This window comes from Salarias fasciatus, chromosome 22 (assembly GCF_902148845.1).
Source record: "Salarias fasciatus chromosome 22, fSalaFa1.1, whole genome shotgun sequence".
Classification (NCBI taxonomy): Eukaryota; Metazoa; Chordata; class Actinopteri; order Blenniiformes; family Blenniidae; genus Salarias; species Salarias fasciatus.
In genome coordinates, this window is record NC_043765.1 from 6,672,357 (window position 1) to 6,689,803 (window position 17,447).

A 17,447-nucleotide genomic window follows, 5' to 3' on the forward strand; every position below is an offset into this window, starting at 1 on the left:
GCCACAGGCTCCCGTGATCCACACAGAGCGGATATAGTGCATATTATTATCACCAATAAGCGATTTTAAAAATCCATATCTTCTTCTTTTTTTGCCGCGTAAAAACGTAGAGCGACGCTTCAGCGTGTTTGGTTTTTTTTTTTTTTTCGTGCGTAAAAATGTCCAGTTCGAGCGTCTTTTGATTTAGAATAAAAAAAAACGCGAATACACTGACGGTGTCGAGTGACAAACCTGTAAATTTTACCATTTAGTGTTGAGAAGTTGACACCTTTTTCTCATGATAATATGCGCTGTACGGCTGGTGGCCTAGATTCACCGACATCCAGATGATGAAGACCGGGGGTCATTATTTTCTGAAAATGGCAGAGATGGAATTGAAAACAGCCACATCAGCGATGGAAGCCTTGGTCCGCATCAGCGTGAGTACTGTACGCCTGCTTTTTACCTAATTAGAAAATTACACACGACGATAAATGCATATTATTCAACAAATGAACGACTCGGATCATTTCGTCGATTGACACATTTCCGCGATCCGGATTCGGGTTGAATGGATCACACGGTGTGGATTTCAGCTCAGAATAGAGACATCTTTAAGAAATATATATACAAAATCACAATTACTACACTAAGTAGATGACAATATTTTCTATTTTAAAGGTTCGTTGTGTTTTTCTTGAGGCTTTGACCTGCATAAATAGAAAATATTCAGAGACTGAGAGGAGCTTATGTAATAACTATTAGAAAAACGGGAGGAAAACATGTTTTTAGGGAACAGATTCGTGCACCGGGTGCAAGACACGTTTCTTTTGGGGGCTTATGGGATGGTCGTTTCCATGGAGACGGGATGTGGGTATCTTGGAAAGGTGTGCGTGCGTGCGTGCGTTTGTGTGTGTGTGTGGACGCTGCGGGTAGCGCCGGCTGTGAAACAGTTAAAAATAGCCTGTGAGCAGGATCCACGCCGGACGGACTGGAGGCCCGTGAGGTGCGCACCGAGCAGCCACCGCGCGTCCATGGCTCCAGGCAGCACCTCCGTCCGCACAGAAACCCTCCTGCACGCGCGCCGCGTCTCTCGTGAACGCCGTAAAAAAAAAAAATACCCCTCCCCACTCCCCTCCTTCTCTCCTCGTGTCGGAAAATATACACGTAGTCCACTGTCATGGCGCCCCGGCTCCAGGTGAAGGTAAGGATGCTGTCCTGGACGATGCTCAGCGGCAGTGCGCACCATCCATCCAGATGGATGCGGAGAGCCGCAGTTTGCCGTGGCGCGTACACGCCCGCAGATATTTCAGCGTGCGAGGAAGGAGATAAAGCTAGGCCAGAGCTGACATTGAAGAATGACACAGAGAGACTGAGATGAAGGGTTATTTTCAAATAATCCAATTTTACACCTAAATGTAGGCCCAGGCTTGTAGATGTGTTCCCTGCAGAGGCCTTTTCAACCCTCTTCTGTCACCTCAACATCAGTTTCTTTTCATTCAGATGTGCAAAGAGAATGATATCAAAGCTTTTTCCTCCCGAAATCAACGATCCTCTTAGAATTGATTGCTCTTCAGTATGCATGACTGCAGAGAGTGATGTCGTGAGATGCTACACCACGTCCTGTCACAGTGGCAGAATCCAGAAATCCCATCTGCAGCACCGTCACTTCGCCTCATCCCGGTTTTGAAGTTAACTCACACTGTCTGTGGCGACTGGCGCCGGCCCCTGCAACAGTTCTGATTGTAGGCTGAGGTTGTGTGTCAAGGACATCCATGATGGCAAGAGGAAGCCGCCCCTGCTGACTGGCAGATAATCTGAACCACCTTCCCCCTCTGGAGCCCCACAAACCCAACTCACAGGCTGAGCTGTTCTTACATGTAGAGATATATGAATGAAGAAAATCAGACTTATTTAATTATGTCAGTATTTCATTATTTTATGTTTTTGCAGTGAGTGTAGGCGCCTGCAACAGACCGTGTCCTTTCCTGTCACATCGGTGCCCTTGAGCCATTCAGTCGCATGATATTTCCCTCAGAGGAACCAAGTTTTCAGAGTTCTCACGTGTACTGCAGAATTTTCTTTTTTAGACTGAAGGTGCTGGGTCAGCATAAGATGTATAGAAAGAGACAAATCTCCTGTGTCCCATATGTGTAGCCCTCTGCATCACACACTGCATGGTATGCAATAATTCCCACTGTAAAATCCATCAGCTTTACACTGAACATCCGCACTGATCCGCTCCAGCAAATTCTCTACTAACAGGATAACTATCTTCTGAACTGTTTTATCCAGAACATAATGATCACAGAAGATCATGACACAAAACAACCAATAAAGGCATTTATGGCATAATTTAAGAGATGAAGTGGATGCAGACCTGTGTCAGAGGAGCCATGCTCATATGCAGAGTGGTCATTTCAAAGTTGCAGGATCTCAATAATTAATGTTTGATCTTCATTCATATTTAACAGGAGTAATGTCCAAAGTCATCTGTCTGCAACGGCTTTTACTCTGCAGAGTGTCTAAATCTGGCCCTGCGATACGAACAGTCTCTAGCACTGCACAAAAAGAAGAGAATTTGAACAGACAAATATCGAAACTCAAAGCATGGCTGATCTGGTTGAATTCTTTATCTTGTTTACATACTCGTTTATCACGTAATTTTTAATTTTGCCCTTTTGAAAATGCCAGGCTTGTGTATTCCTGAAGCTTTGAGGACCCTTACAGTCAGCTGCAAAGGGGGACAGGTCCCAGTTCCCCTCAGAGCATCATCCATTCATCCATCCACCTTTATTCAAACCCATTGTTTCCATGTTGAGGACCGGTGACGCTCCAGCCTGTCCTAATGCCGAGCCTCTCTGCTTTCACAGTCCAACATGAAGAGCCTGGAGCACGAGCTGCACTGCTCCGTCTGTAAGGACATCGTGAAGCAGCCCGTGGTGCTGCCGTGCCAGCACAGCGTCTGCCTCATGTGCGCGCACGAGGTCCTGGTCGCAAACGGCTACCCGCCTCCAGACCTGCCCCCGGAACCCAACTCCCCGGCCTCCACGCCCAACACCCGCTCGCCGCGCCAGGCGCGGAGGCCCACGCCGAAGGCCGAGCAGCGGCCCATCGACCGCGTGCTGCGATCAGGTTTGCTCCGTCTCCACTTGACTTCGTCTTCCCCTCTATTTGTATTTGCTCCCTGCTCACAGCTGCCTTTAATTTGTGGCGTAAGGTCCCCACCCGCCGTCGCCCTCCATGCCGCGGTCTCCTGGATATGGGACGCATCCCGGGCGACGGCGTAAAGAGGGCCCACCCTTGGTGATGCTGTTTCCCTGTGTCCCCTGTGGACGAGACGTGGAGCTGGGAGAGAAGGGCCTGACGGACTGCCTGCGCAACCTCACTTTGGAGCGGATCGTGGAAAGGTAAATAATGACCGAAACGCACGGATTTATTATGTTTGCGGTGATCTTTTTGGACTATGGAAAGAAACTGGAGCACACTAAGAAAAAAAAAATCACACCAACTCCACAGAGGAGGCTCCCCGGGCCTGGACTCAAACCGGGGATATTTTAGCTGTGAGGCCACAGTGCTAACCAGGACACCCCTCTGCAGCCCCTCCACATCGATTGTTCCTGAGAAATGCTGAAGTCCTGGAGCGTGCTCAAAGCTGACTGCAGCAGACGAAGAGTTGGAACATCCTGCAGAGCGTGCACCACAGCATGCTGTTACAACAGTGACCATTTGTTCTCACAGTCAAGCCAGTTAGTCGTCCATTTGTTGTCTGTTTGATACAGTTTCTCTAGCTCTCACTCACTCTGCCTCACTCTTGCTTTTTTGTGAGTCCGATTTGAAATGAAGACGCCTAAATTCTGATTTTTTTTAATTTGTTTGTTGTGGAGTGTATGGTTTTCTATAAATACTCTGGTTTCCTCCCACAGTCCTAAAACATGTGGTCCCATATTATGCAATGGCTGCACTAGCCAGCACAGAAGTCTGTTTTTGCCTCCTTTGTCCGAGGGTTTGAGGGCCCAGTGGATTCGTTTCATTTTCGAGGGAGACGCACACACAACAACACCTAAAGTGTTGTTTGTGTGTGCTCACCATTTCACTCCGGACTGCTTTCACAACGAGGGCCAGTTCAAATCAGGATTCGCCAAGAATCTGAAGCTGAAGCATGGATCGGTTCCAACTGTCCGTGACCAAGCTACAAAACTGGAAGCTGTAAGTTTTACCATTTTATGCTGCTTCACTATACCGTCCTTCCTAGCGTGATAGCCTGTTGGAAGTGGTTTTAGCATGGCAGCTAACGTAAGCTACTGTTGGTGACATAGTTTCCTCATATTATTTTAACACACAACGGTAAATAATATCAGGGGACAAATCAACTGCACCCATACATTTTCCTGCATCACGCGATGTTGCATGCCAGACTGACCCACTGGAGACCTTGAGGACTCTTCAGTCTCATATCAGAAGGTCTGTAGCCACGTTTAGTGCATTTACTTTTGGTGAAGTTAGTAATCATTTACCTGTTATAGTACTATTCACCTGTAATGTAATGTATTACTGTCTTTATATGTCGTGGAAAGACTTCCTTTAGTAAATATTCTATTTGTTTACAGGTGTCCAAGCTACTGTGTCCTGGTGTTGGGACATCCACTACAGATCCTTTCCTATCATCGACACTGTGAGGTGACAGAGCAGTGAGGTTGGCGGTAGCTACCACATGGAGAAAGAGGGCCTGAAGAGGAGTCTGGGATTGTTGGGTGCACGTGGTGTATCTCTCGACTGCACTGTTACCGACCGTCATCCACAAATCCAGAAGTTCCTCAGAGAGAGCAACATCACCCACTGCTATGATGTCAGGCACATGGCAAAAGCTGTATTTCCTGATTTTCATGTGCATCCACGTCCTTTGATTTTCTCTTTCCTGTACTTCCAGACTCTACCTGGCTGCTGTGTATTATAATGAAAACGCCGACCGACCACAAGCCCAAACAAATGAAGGTGTGCCCCTCTTTAAGGTCTACTTTCCCAAAGGCCACGAAGGGAGAATGCAGAGCTAACCCACTAAAGACAGAGCCAACATTGCATAAGTGTTATATTCTTCTCCTTTTTTTTTCAACCGAAACATATGTTTTGATAAGAACCTTAAACACACCAAAAACAACCTTGTAAAAGCAGTAAATTAGATAAAGTGCCAAATGCCAAGACGTATTTAGAAAAACACTTTGAGTCATTGTGAAAATAAAAAACATGTGAAAAAAAGCCACACACTAAAAACAGCAATCTCTCTGTGCATGTATTTTATTAAAAAGGGTTTGTTGCTGATATGATGGACCTCATTTTTGAAGAAATCTTCAAGGATCCGGCACCATACACAGAGGCAGTGCTGGCCATCCCCATTCCAGAGGACCTGACTGCACAGTTCCAGTGGCCTGACACAGAGGAGGTCATTGCCAGTCATGTGTCCCGGTTCAATCAAGGCCAAGTTTAAATCCCATGTAGTGACCTTCAGCATCGGGAAACTGTGTGCGGATGTGAAGGAATACACAAGCTGGAATGACGACCCGGATTCTGCGTCCCAGGAAAACCCAGCACCAGCTCACAAAGCTGCGATATGCCAAATACCTGTAACGACTACAAACAATTGGACAGGGTATTTAGTCTTGCAAATACTTTTGTATGGTGTGTATCACTTTTTTTTTTCTTTTGTGCACTGCCTGCGAGGCTGGCCCCGAGTTATGGCTCATATGTAAATTATTTGATGTCAATAAACGCTTGTCTACAGAAGTGACTCTGTGAATACATGAATGATGTGCAGACCACCTGCTTTTGGAAAAAAATATGCAGTTTAAAAAATAGCAAACCTACTCAAAAAAAACCCTACTCACTGTGTGTAAACATTAGAGCGTGGTACCAGAGCGAAAGCCACGCCCTCTTCCAGAGATGGCGTGAAGGAGGCGTGGACAGAACAGCTCACTGTCATTAAAAGCTGCAGACACAGAAACAGCTCTGAGACCTATTTGAACTTGCTGAAAAGAAGCATAATATGGGACCTTTAGTGATTGACTCTGAAGTTATCCGCAGGTGTAAATGTGAACGTAGATGTTTGTTTTCCTGTGTCGGAGCTGTGATCCACAACACTGAATCTGCTGAATCCTCGTCTGTTGAAATGATCGCTGTGGAGCAAACCAAAGAGCTAAAGGCTATTCTGTCTTTCCTCCCTGTTGGTTTTCTCTCTCCCCTCACCGCCATCAGATACAGACACACCGTGAGTCTGGGCAGTGTGGCTGTGATGTGCCAGTTTTGCAAGCCTCCTCAAACTCTGGAGGCCACCAAGGGCTGCGCCGACTGCAGGGCCAATTTCTGCAACGAGTGTTTCAAGCTGTACCACCCATGGGGAACGCCACGGGCACAACATGAACACATCCAGCCGACACTCAACTTCAGACCAAAGGTACCGTTACACACGTACAATACATGGAATAGAAAGATTGTACTGCTATATAGGCAACAATCCATCATTCGTTTGTCTTTTTTTCTATTTATAATGTTCACCAACTTTAAAATCAGATGCGGTATTTTGCTAATTTATGATTAGAATTAATACAATTTTAGAAGTATTTCATATTCTCTGTAAGAGCTGTTGTCTAGAATTGTGTTCTATAACGCCAGACTGAAATCTGACTGCGTCCCTCAGGTTTTGACGTGTCCAGATCACGACCAGGAGAAGCTGCAGTTCTACTGTCGGTCCTGTCAGCGGCTGCTCTGCCCTCTCTGCAAGCTGCGTCGCATCCACACGGGCCACAAGATCCTCCCGGTGACACAGGCGTACCAGGCCCTGAAGGTACAACTCCGAATCGGACCCGTTCCTCCACAGGAAGTGATCGAAACGTAACAAAGGGAGCTGACGCAATGGACAAACTTTCCATTAATCTGTGTGTTTTTATTGTCCCCTGCTGTGTTTTTACCATTCTTGTTTTTTTGTTTTTTTTTGTTTTTTTTACAGGAGAAGATTACAAAGGAGATGAACTACATTCTGTCCAACCAGGACACGGTTTTAGCTCAGATCACACAGCTGGAGAGCGCCATCACTCAGACCGAGGTGATTATAACGCCCGTCCCACCAAACACTGCTGGACATGGAATTAACACAAGCAGCTGCAAACCTCACATCTGGACTTCTGTTAGCTCTCCAGTTTTTGCCAGGAGCTTTCAGTAGAGGAACTCAGGCAGAAAGAAGTCAAACTCGTCACATGATAATAAGAAGCGTTTTAAAATGTAAAAATGAAAACAAAAGCATCAAGTTTGTATTGGAGATGTTACACAGAATATATTCATGTCAGCCAACATGAGACTGTGTTGAGGACTCAGGCGTGTGTGTTTCACCAGGTGAACAGCGTCTCGGCCAGAGAGCAGCTGGCTCAGAGCATCAGGGACCTGACGGCGGCGCTGGCCGAGCGCCACTCCTCGCTCACCCAGGCTCTGGAGGGCGCCCGGCAGAAGCGGGGCGAGGCGCTGTCCGCCCAGGTGTCGGAGAGACGGAGCCTGATGGAGCACGCGGGGCTCCTGGCGTTCACTCAGGAGCTGCTGAAGGAGACCGACCAGCCCTGCTTCGTGCAGGCTGCTCGCCAGACTCACAACAGGTCCTCTGCGTTACTCCGCCACACCACAAACCGCTGCGAGACCGACGCGCTTCCCTTGTTTTGGCGTGAAAAGTTCTTCAGTTTTGGCACAAAATCAACCGTTTCCACAGCATGCCGTGATCTGTTACCTTTAAGAGTTCCTCATCTCGCTGCCAAAACATGGTTCTTCTCATGGGAGGAAACAGAGAAGGATGTTTGATTTATTGAAAACTAAATATTTTAATGAGTCTTTTCACTTTATGTTGCTATAAGTACCGTTCAGCCACCACTCCTCACTGACTCCCCTGTTTTTCACTGCAGGTTGAGTAAAGCCATCGAGAACCTCCAACACTTCACGCTAGCCGCCGATCCGTCGTTCAGACATTTCCAGCTGGACGTCTCTAAAGAGCTGAAGCTGCTGACGGAGCTGAACTTCATCCAGGGTGAGGAGAGAGGAGGACCTGGATGATGCTCTAGTAAAAGTACTGTTAATCTGACATGACGTGTGGTATGTTAGACTCTGCAGTAACCGTGCTTCCTCTCGCAGCTCCTCTGGCTCCGGTGATCGACACCCAGCGCACTCTGGCCTACGACCAGCTCTTCCTGTGCTGGCGGCTGCCGCCGGAGTCGGCGCCCGCCTGGCACTTCTCGGTGGAGTACCGGCGGCGGGGCGTGGTGCCGGGGGGCGCCTCCAGGGGCGGGATCCGGGGCGGGCTGGCCGCCGCCCGCTGGGGCTGGCAGCGGCTGGACGAGGTGAGCGGGAGCAGCGCCGTGATCGACAGGCTGGAGATGGACAGCGTGTACGTGCTGCGGGTGAGAGGCTGCAACAAGGCGGGCTACGGGGAGTACAGCGAGGAGGTCTACCTGCACACGCCCCCCGCGCCGGGTGAGCACACACTCTGAACAGACGGCGCGTTGTGCCACAGCTTCCAGCAGCTGTGAAAATGTGGTTCGGAATCACAGCAAATATTGATTTGGTGTCAATTCGATCCTCACTTGACATCTTGTTAAAAAGACAGACACAACATTTAAAAATCCAGGGTGTCAGTATCACTGACTCAAGAGAATAGTAAAGTAAACTAAAATAGGTCAGCTCCAACAACCTATCAGTTAAAAAGAAATCAAGTTTTTTAAATTGCCTTTAGTGTATATTATGGGGTCCTGCCTCCTGTGAGAAGCCACAGATTAAATTAGGTACTCCTCCTCCTCCTCACTCTGTCCTCAATTCAGAAGGGAAATGGCTTTAGGCGTGAGGAGCGCTTGTTGCACTTCATACGAGACAATCTGAGCCGAAACCTGAAAAGTTAAAACTGCATCTCAGCCAGTAAGAGATGGCAGCTGTCAGACAGGACGGCGTTAGCATTTTTTTTTTTTTATAACATACACATACAGTACTTTGACTGAAAGCCTTTTATAATTAAAATAATCATTATAAGATCAAGTTAGTGGCACAAGCGTTGAAAGTAGGTCAGGACTTGTTTTGATTTGAAGACTGAAGCGTGTAGTTTGGAGGATCTTTACGCGGCTTTCACTCCTTGTCTTTCATGTGAGCGCTGGCCTGTGTTATCCTGTCTGTCTGAGCTCCGCTTGGCTCACGCTCGCCGTCTGTTTCTCCACAGCCTTGGGTTTGCCAGTGTAAAACTTGTGCAGTCATGTCTTTTATTTGCAGCACCTGTTTTCCTCCAGACGTTTCTGTTCGGGGATATTAATGAGCTTAAGGATCTCTCAGATCTCCCATTGTTAAGTTTTTATTCCTAACGTGATGTGAACAGTTGGAAAAGTGTCAGTAGAAAAATAATATAACAGTGAATATTCAGTTAATAGTGCTTAGCTTTGTATTGGGCAACTGAGAATTGTTTTTATAACTTCGACACTCACTGTTTGATTTCCAGAATATTCCCAGAGCAGTGAGTCAGCCCAATTCAGCCTCCTTTGTTTGCAAATATGATTTCATGAGGACTTTCAGAGTCAATAGTGTGTCGCTGCTGTTTTACAGAAATCCACTGACACATCCATCCCATTTAGAGAATTCTATTTAGTTTGAAAAGGGAAATATCTGTGATTCTGATCAGATTTACTGATCTGTAGATATAAATGACATTTTAGGAGGTTGGCTTAACAACCCTTAAGGACAGAATTTCAAGTATTTCACGGTGTGCCCTTCAGAGTGATAAAAGAAAATCCTTGTAAATGAAATATATAATCGCAGACGCTGCTAAATGCAGCTTTGGTTTGAACCGTATGCACACTGCCCTTTGCTCTGAATACACACTCAGGCAGGCTCCACAGGCTCTTTAAAGGAGTTATTTTTGACCCAGCGAGGTGTTTCTGCTGTCGCCATTCACCTGATCACACCTGTTTTTTTTTTTTTCTTTACCATTCACTATTAAAGCATTGGAACGGTTACCATGGTGAAATGCTTAAAAAAATTCATTGTCTTTCTTTTCTGCCCATTCTCCGTCTTTCTTTTCCCAATTACATCCACCTCTCCATCCACCTTCACCACGCCCCGCTCTCTTGCTCTTTATTTCCTCATCCTTTCTCTCATCTACGGTTTCCATTTCACAGCTGTGTACTTGTCATCCTCTACTCTGCTACTTCCACGCCGCCAACCTACATGCCTCCTACGGAACGTAAGAAGTGCATTCATATCCGTCTGTGAGCCGCGCCACGCGGCTCTTTCCTCGCCTTCCCTCTTTCTTTTTGTGGCCATCCAGCGCATCCTCTGCTCTTCCAGCCCCCTGTCCAAATGCCCCCTCATCCCCCCCGGCCTCCCAACTTTACCTCCCGTAACGAGATCTGTCCGGGTCTCTGATGAGGTGTGCGGTTTGTTAAGGCGCGAGGCTTAACAACATTGATCGGATTCAGATCAAGGGCTTTTCGGTGGTCGATTTCAGTGATTGTTGAATTCCTCGTGTCCCTATTGGCCGTGTTTCCTGATCTATTGCATACCTTCCCTCTGTACTGTGGAGAGAATTGCACTTCCCACTGCCAGAGCTTTTGTTGTGATACCTTTCAAATCTTACTCCTGGAGTCATCAGTGTTTCAGTGTGACATATGGGAGGAGGTGCATGTTTTCCTCTGTATCCAGCTTCTTCTTCTCTTCACTTTCTTTTCTCTTTTCTGCTTTCTGACTGAAAATCTGTGACAGTCCCCCCCACCTCCCCCAACCTCTGAAGCTCCCTGTATGTTCCTCCCGGACATGTCCATCCCTCCGCCTCCTCCTTTCTCCTCTCTTAGCGTTTTCACTCCGTCTCTGTCCTTCTCCACGCCGTTTCCTCCCTGCAGTGCTGAACTTCTACCTGGACTCGCGCTGGGGGCTTCACGCCGACCGCCTGGTGGTCAGCAAGGAGCAGCGCTGCGCCCGCAGCGTCCCCGGTCTGTCCCTGCTGCAGGCCGCAGACCATGCCCTCACTTCCTGCCACCTGACCTCCGACCTCCTGGTGGGGGATGTAGCCATCACTCAGGGACGGCATTACTGGGCATGCTCGGTGGAGCCCGGGTCCTACCTGGTCAAGGTAAACTGTGATGGCTCAGTGAGTGTGTTTACCATGTTATTTTGCTTTTGTTGCCTAAACTAATTCAGAAGCATCATCATACGGTTTAACATTTATCCTTATTGTGAGAAACCAGCAGAAAAAAATCCTCATCGTGAAAACAAGCAGTCCTGTGAATCTCTTTTCACCACTTTTGTAAAAGCGTCTTTGTTCCTCATGATTCACCCGGTTAAATAAAGGTTGAAATAAATAAATAAAAGAAGGCCGTAATAAATCTACTCCTACTCATCCTGTTCAGACTCTTCGGTTTGAGGTAATTCCCTTTTATGATACAATGAAGCCGCTTGACAGAACGGTTTGGAAACCCCCCCACCTCCATGGAGCCCCCCCCCCCTCCTCCAGACCTTCCTGTGTGGCCGGGCCTGCTGCAGCTTTAGTGGGCTGATCCACTGAGGCTTTTTTTTTTAACCACAGGCTTATGTAAGTCTTGGTTTTAAGACTGCACCTGCTTCTCACTAACCTCTCTTTAGGGATGTTGGTGCGCTTCCAGACCTCGGCCTTCAGCTTTCTGAGAGAAATAAAATCAAAACACCTCCTTTGCTATCGATATGCAACTTTTTTTGGGATAGAAGATAAAACATTTTGAGAGTTCAGGTGATTAAGAGAAACATTTAGATATGTTTTCTACTCTAGTGAAGAGTTTTGATGTTCTATGTGGCTTATTTAATGTGACAAACCTTTGTCTGGTTTCTCATTTGAGATTTGGTACGAAAGTGTTGAAATAATTTCCCGTAATTGCCAGATACAGAAAAACAAGGTGCTTTCCATTTCAGTGCATTTTGATCATAGATCTGAATTAGTTTCAATTAAACCTGATTCAGTCTACTGGGTTGAGCGACGGCTGCATTCGTCATTCATTCTTAATTAAGTATGAAATATATGGGTTTTAACTCAGGCCTTTTCCCAGATTTCACACTAAAAACTTCCTTTCCAGGTAATGAATTTCTTTTACCTTGAGCTTTCAGATAAGACTTTTGAGGTTTGTCAAGTGAGTTATTTTGATTTCTTTTCTGAAACTTTCCTAGTTGAAGAAACATAAAAAATATTGATTCCTGTTAATATGAAATGTCGTCCTTCAACAATAACATAAGATAAGATAAAAAAAATGACATCATGACATCATTCTGTCTGAATTTAGATAGAAGATACTTTTAAATCCCGTATAGAACCATCAAACAAAAAGAAAAGAGTTTTATTATTAACCGATTAGTTGATTTTGTTTGTGTTTCAACAGGTAGGAGTGGGTCTGGAGTCCAAACTGCAGGAGTGGTTTCACCTTCCACAAGACATGGCCAGTCCACGGTGAGTAGGATCAATAATCTGGAAACTAGCCCATCGGCCAAACCTGCAAAATGGGAAAAGCAGTAAAAATACATTTTTTAAACAAGCATAATAGATGTACAGTAGTGAAGAGCGGATGGCAGAGATGTCTGAAATCAGAGATCAATAATGCTGCATCGAAAGTTACAAACTTAAGTTACTGTCGAAAAGAAGACTAAACTTAGCTTTATGTGGCCCCTGAAATAAAATATAGTTGTCAACTGGATAATTTTTAGAGGTAAATTGATGCCATGAAAGGAAGATGAACTGGCTTGACATGATGATCTGTTAGAAAATAAACACATGAATGAAAATAGAAATCCAATGAAAAGCTCTCATGACCTACGAACCAACTGTCTGCTCCAACGTCAACTTTTCGATACTCAAACACTCTGCGAAATAAGCTTCATGTAAATTAGCTTAAATGGTGAGCAGCGAGGTCAAAGTATAAATATGTGTTTGAAACATTTTCCTAACTTTAGTGCCATAGAATACAAAACTCAAACCTACTAAAAATAACGAGTTAAATCTTCATTTGACTCATTTGTGCCTCTTGTATGTAAAACGTAGAATTGCAGAATGTTCTTTTCTGTCAATAAGAGCATCTAAGATGTTGTAAAATGAGAGCAGACATTGACCCTTTGAACACGTTTTATTATGGTAATATTGTCTATTAAATTGACGACAGTCATAGAAAACATGGATCAATACATGACTGTATATGAGTAAGTAACTTTTAAAACTAGTTTGACTGAATTTATTATAATTTTTATGTTTTTAGGCTCGTCTAAAAATCTCTCGTCTTTGTTTTTCTGCTCATTTGTCCAAGATAACTTCTACTTCTAATAAGTGGCTCTTAAACTTAAATGTGGCTGAAGCTCATGTTACAGACGAGAGACATCATTTGGGTTACTGTCTCTCTGTCTCCAGCTACGACCCAGACAGCGGCCATGACAGCGGGGCCGAGGACGCCCTGGACTCCGCTCCGCCCTTCTGCTTCCTCACCATGGGGATGGGCAAAATCTACCTGCCCCAGCACAACTACCACCACCACCACCACAGTAGCCATGGAAACGGCGCGAGGGACCCCATCAGCAACGGGAACGGGCCGTCCTCGCCCTCGGGCCTCACCTACCCGCTGCCGCCGCGGCTCGGCGTGTGCCTGGATTTCGAGAAGGGCCGCGTCACCTTCTACGACGCCCACTCCCTGCGACCCCTGTGGGAAGGTCACGTGGATTGCTCGGGCCCGGTGTGCCCGGCCTTCTGCTTCATCGGCGGGGGGGCCCTGCAGCTGCAGGAGCTGGTAGCCAATCGCAACGCCGACCAGACGCCGGTCAGGCGGGTCACCATCCAGCCCCGGGTCTCCGGCTTGAACAACTGAGAGGCGGCGTGAGCGTTTAGGGTCATTGGGAATGTATTTGGTAATTGTGAAGTATTTACCCAGCTAGAGCGGAAAAGTTAGACATCTCAGCGATTTTTGTTTTTGTATTTAATTTTCTTGTATAGGAAAAACATTTCTATAGCAACAAATATGCAATGTAATTATGTTTCTTACATTTTTGTTACATGCAGTTTTGCAAGATTATTGCTTAAGTCGTGTTTGGTATTTCCAGCACTGAATATGTACTGATATCTTTATTGCTTGCACTTGTAGCCAGGCTATATTGCGTACATTTAAAAAGCTAATGTAGATAATTGCACCGCACATTTTCTGTCTTTCTCGTCATTCATCAATGTTCCTCTATCGTTTCAAAGATTTGAAATTATACAGAGAAAAAAAAAAAAAAACAGCTTGAACTATTTTATTGCATCTATAACTAGAACTGTGCGCGCAGTTAACACTAGTCATTCGCCCATTTTGATCCCAACCAAAGTGATTGTTTATCTGGGATGCAAATGCGGTAAATTAGAAGTAGAGCAGAACAATGTGGCAATACTGTAATTAGATGCTCCAATTATACCTCTGCTGCAAAGCTAATCACCAGTTTCCACCGTTCTGTTTGTGCCATTGTGTTTTGTATTTCAAATACATGAGTCTCAGTGTGTATGTGTGTGCGCCTGTGCGTGAGTGTGTGTCTATGCTTTTGTGTTTAATTCCCCGTGTGCATGGGAGCGTGTGGTTTGACTGATAACAGCACCGACTGGCTGACAGTAAAAAGTTGTTTTTTGTTTTTTTTTTTAGCACAAAACAATACTTTTGATTTTTTTTTCTTCTTTTGTTAACCCTGCTTGATTGTAAGTTAATGAGCAGCGCTTCTTATGAAAAGAATAGCAGATTAACTCCATGTAAACTTCACCTGCTGGCAGAATGTTTGCAAAAGAAAACTGAATTAAAGAAAATAAGCACCAAATAAATGCAAATTGTTTGAATTACAAAATCCACCCTCTGCTTCCACTTGTTGTTTATGTTGCTGCTGGGATTCAATCAGTCCTTCACCTGTTCTCAATCAGCCTCATTACCTCTGGGATGGATCAGTGGCGGGGGGAAACCACTAGGGGGCAGTAAGACACAGGGCACAGCGGACACTTCACCCTCATGCAGTGAAGGGGTGAACTTCTCCATCTTTCAATTGCTCCTTGAGGAGACGCCACAGCGGATCACGTGACTCCATCTCACCCCCCCCATATCAAACCGGGCCTTTCATTTCTCAACTATTCAACCTCAGCTAACCCTGTGATCCGATCATCTTTTAATCATGTCCGTACTGCTCAGTCCCAGAAGCCTCAGCGTCTTTGTCTCGGCCACCAGATCTCGCCATCATAGCGTGCACTCTTTACTATAAACTAAATATTTATGGTTAACTGTAAATTGGATGTGTTAATTGCAGAGGAGTCATTTCCCAAAGGAATCAATAAAGCTTTCTGACTCTGTGTGCGTATTGTAAAATGTGCTATATCATCATGATGTGATCATAAAGACATGGAGAAAATGGCAGTAAAAAGCTATTGCAGCAGCACCTTTCCCAGTTTATGACCACATATGGACGACGCCTTTCCATTTCCTAGATTATGGATTTACCAGCACACACTGTCAGAAGTTGTGATTTGGATTATCAATAAAAAATCTAATTATATAAAGCCTGGCATGTTTTTAGTTCTGAGCTTCACACACTATGTCATGATTTCTTATATTGAATGTACTAAGGAGGAGCTTGAATCCAACTTTGCTCTTAAAAGTCTGCATGTTCACTCGATAACACAGAATCTGCACTTTAGTCGCACCTGGACTCTGAGTGTTGAGCACTCCTGCCTCAGGAGTTTGCATGTTCTTCCTGGCAACCCTGACAAACTAAAAAAAAATACAGGTTTCAGATTTGCAAATGACGCCCCCTTCTGGCTCACCAGACCTTAAAAACAGAGCAAACATGTCTCACATACCTCAAAATGTTGTAATCTTTGGCATTTCCTGTTATAAGATAATGAATCAGATGATTTCCTTCACATTGAGCAATAAAGCCTCTCTGGAGATTCCTGCTGAATGAAACACCCTGAGCAGGAATAATGAGGCGTGATGGCCATCTGCTTTTGATAAAGATATTAACACCTCACATGTGCAGGCACTTAGCATTCCTTATGTAAATGTAATGTAAATCGCTGGAGTTTACCTTTTATGAGCTTCAATATGAAAATCCACATATGTGTTTAATTGGACCCACATTCAGAGGGAAGCTGTACCGGTTTGGTTCTGCCTCGACCACAGAGGGAAAATAAAAAAAATCTAAGGAAAAAGGAGAGATGTAGAAAAAAAAAAATATATATAATAAAGCGCACAGCCTTGACACGGACCAAGGTTCTTTTTCAACATCCTAATACACACAGATAAAAATACTGCCTCCAAAGGGAGGTTTAGTTCTGATCCCTTATGATATAGAAGAAGTGGAATGTACTGTAAAGCATGCAGCGCCGCGCGGCGCTCCACCCACCCCCTTGTGCTTGCTGCACCTCTCTTCTTTACTCCAAATCTGTAACAGATTGGGTTTAGTCTGACTGGAGGTATGCAGCCACAACACCACATGTAGGGGTCTGCATAATCCCTCCATTGAGTATTAGGCACACAGCATGGGCATTCTTTTAAAGACCTGGCAGGAATTACCAATACATAATCTCCGTGATCATCATTTAGTACAGTCGATGGTAGGAACCATGGGGAGGTGGGGGAAGCCGTTTGAACCCATGAAGGATCTCGGCGCTGCGAGAGACAGAGTGCAGTGCCATCTGGAGAACACGCAGAGCAGAGTCTCTCCTGAAATCCGCTAACCCGACTGTCTTGAACAGCATGGAGCTGAACCACATGTTCAGAGGACCCGATCTGTTTGTTGAACGTAAGAAGTGGTTTCTATAGCCCGGAGCGAAGCACATTGTTTATGGGGAACAGCTTTCTGCTGCTTTGCTGAGTCAAAAATCATTACCTGGATATGAGCAATGAAGGCCTGCAGCACAAATTAAGTAAGCAACGGGGGAAAACTTTTAAAATCTACGGTATGATGTTTCTGTATTACACAATAGGTGTTTGGCAGCTGCTGTATTATTAGAATTTCTTCAGTGATTCAGCTTCATATGAACAAATGTCGCTGTGAAAAACCCACAAGGTAAACTTCCCGAACAATTTATGCAGTTTATATATTGAAAGGATTGAATCATATTTAAATCTTTCATTTGTCTGACTGCGTTGGCCTGCCTTCAAACTCAATAACATCACTTTGATATTATTCCTCCACACGTGGGTCGCTACTTAAACATTTATGTTTTGACTTTCTCCTCCATCCATCCACCCGTCAGACTGAAGGGCATGAATAATATACAACTTCCTGCTTTTATCACATTGATAATCTAAATCGAGGCCGAGGAGGAGAAAAATCAATCAGCTAAATGTTGGCTAAGAGGATTTGAGGGGCAGAGCGGGGCCATCTTCTCCGGGTATAATAAATGAGGGGTGACAGTAATGCGAGACGGAGCCCATATGGCCACATACTGT

The 17,447-nt window shown here is 45.3% G+C and overlaps 1 protein-coding gene across 2 annotated transcripts; it reads left to right on the plus strand.

Annotated features, from left to right (window-relative positions):
* Positions 1-219: 219 nt before the first annotated feature.
* Positions 220-14,242, plus strand: trim46b (tripartite motif containing 46b). 2 transcript variants are annotated; one of them, XM_030120799.1, is made up of 12 exons: positions 220-419; positions 2,853-3,114; positions 3,200-3,389; positions 6,229-6,427; positions 6,671-6,817; positions 6,980-7,075; positions 7,363-7,616; positions 7,917-8,038; positions 8,143-8,481; positions 10,884-11,113; positions 12,387-12,454; positions 13,403-14,242. In XM_030120799.1, exons 1-12 carry the CDS (start codon positions 327-329, stop codon positions 13,851-13,853), a joined length of 2,451 nt encoding a protein of 816 aa, XP_029976659.1. In that variant the 5' UTR covers positions 220-326; the 3' UTR covers positions 13,854-14,242. The 2 variants fall into 2 exon arrangements, with proteins under 2 accessions (XP_029976659.1, XP_029976660.1); XM_030120800.1 differs by lacking the exon at positions 220-419 and adding an exon at positions 1,101-1,183.
* The last annotated feature ends 3,205 nt before the right edge of the window (positions 14,243-17,447 follow it).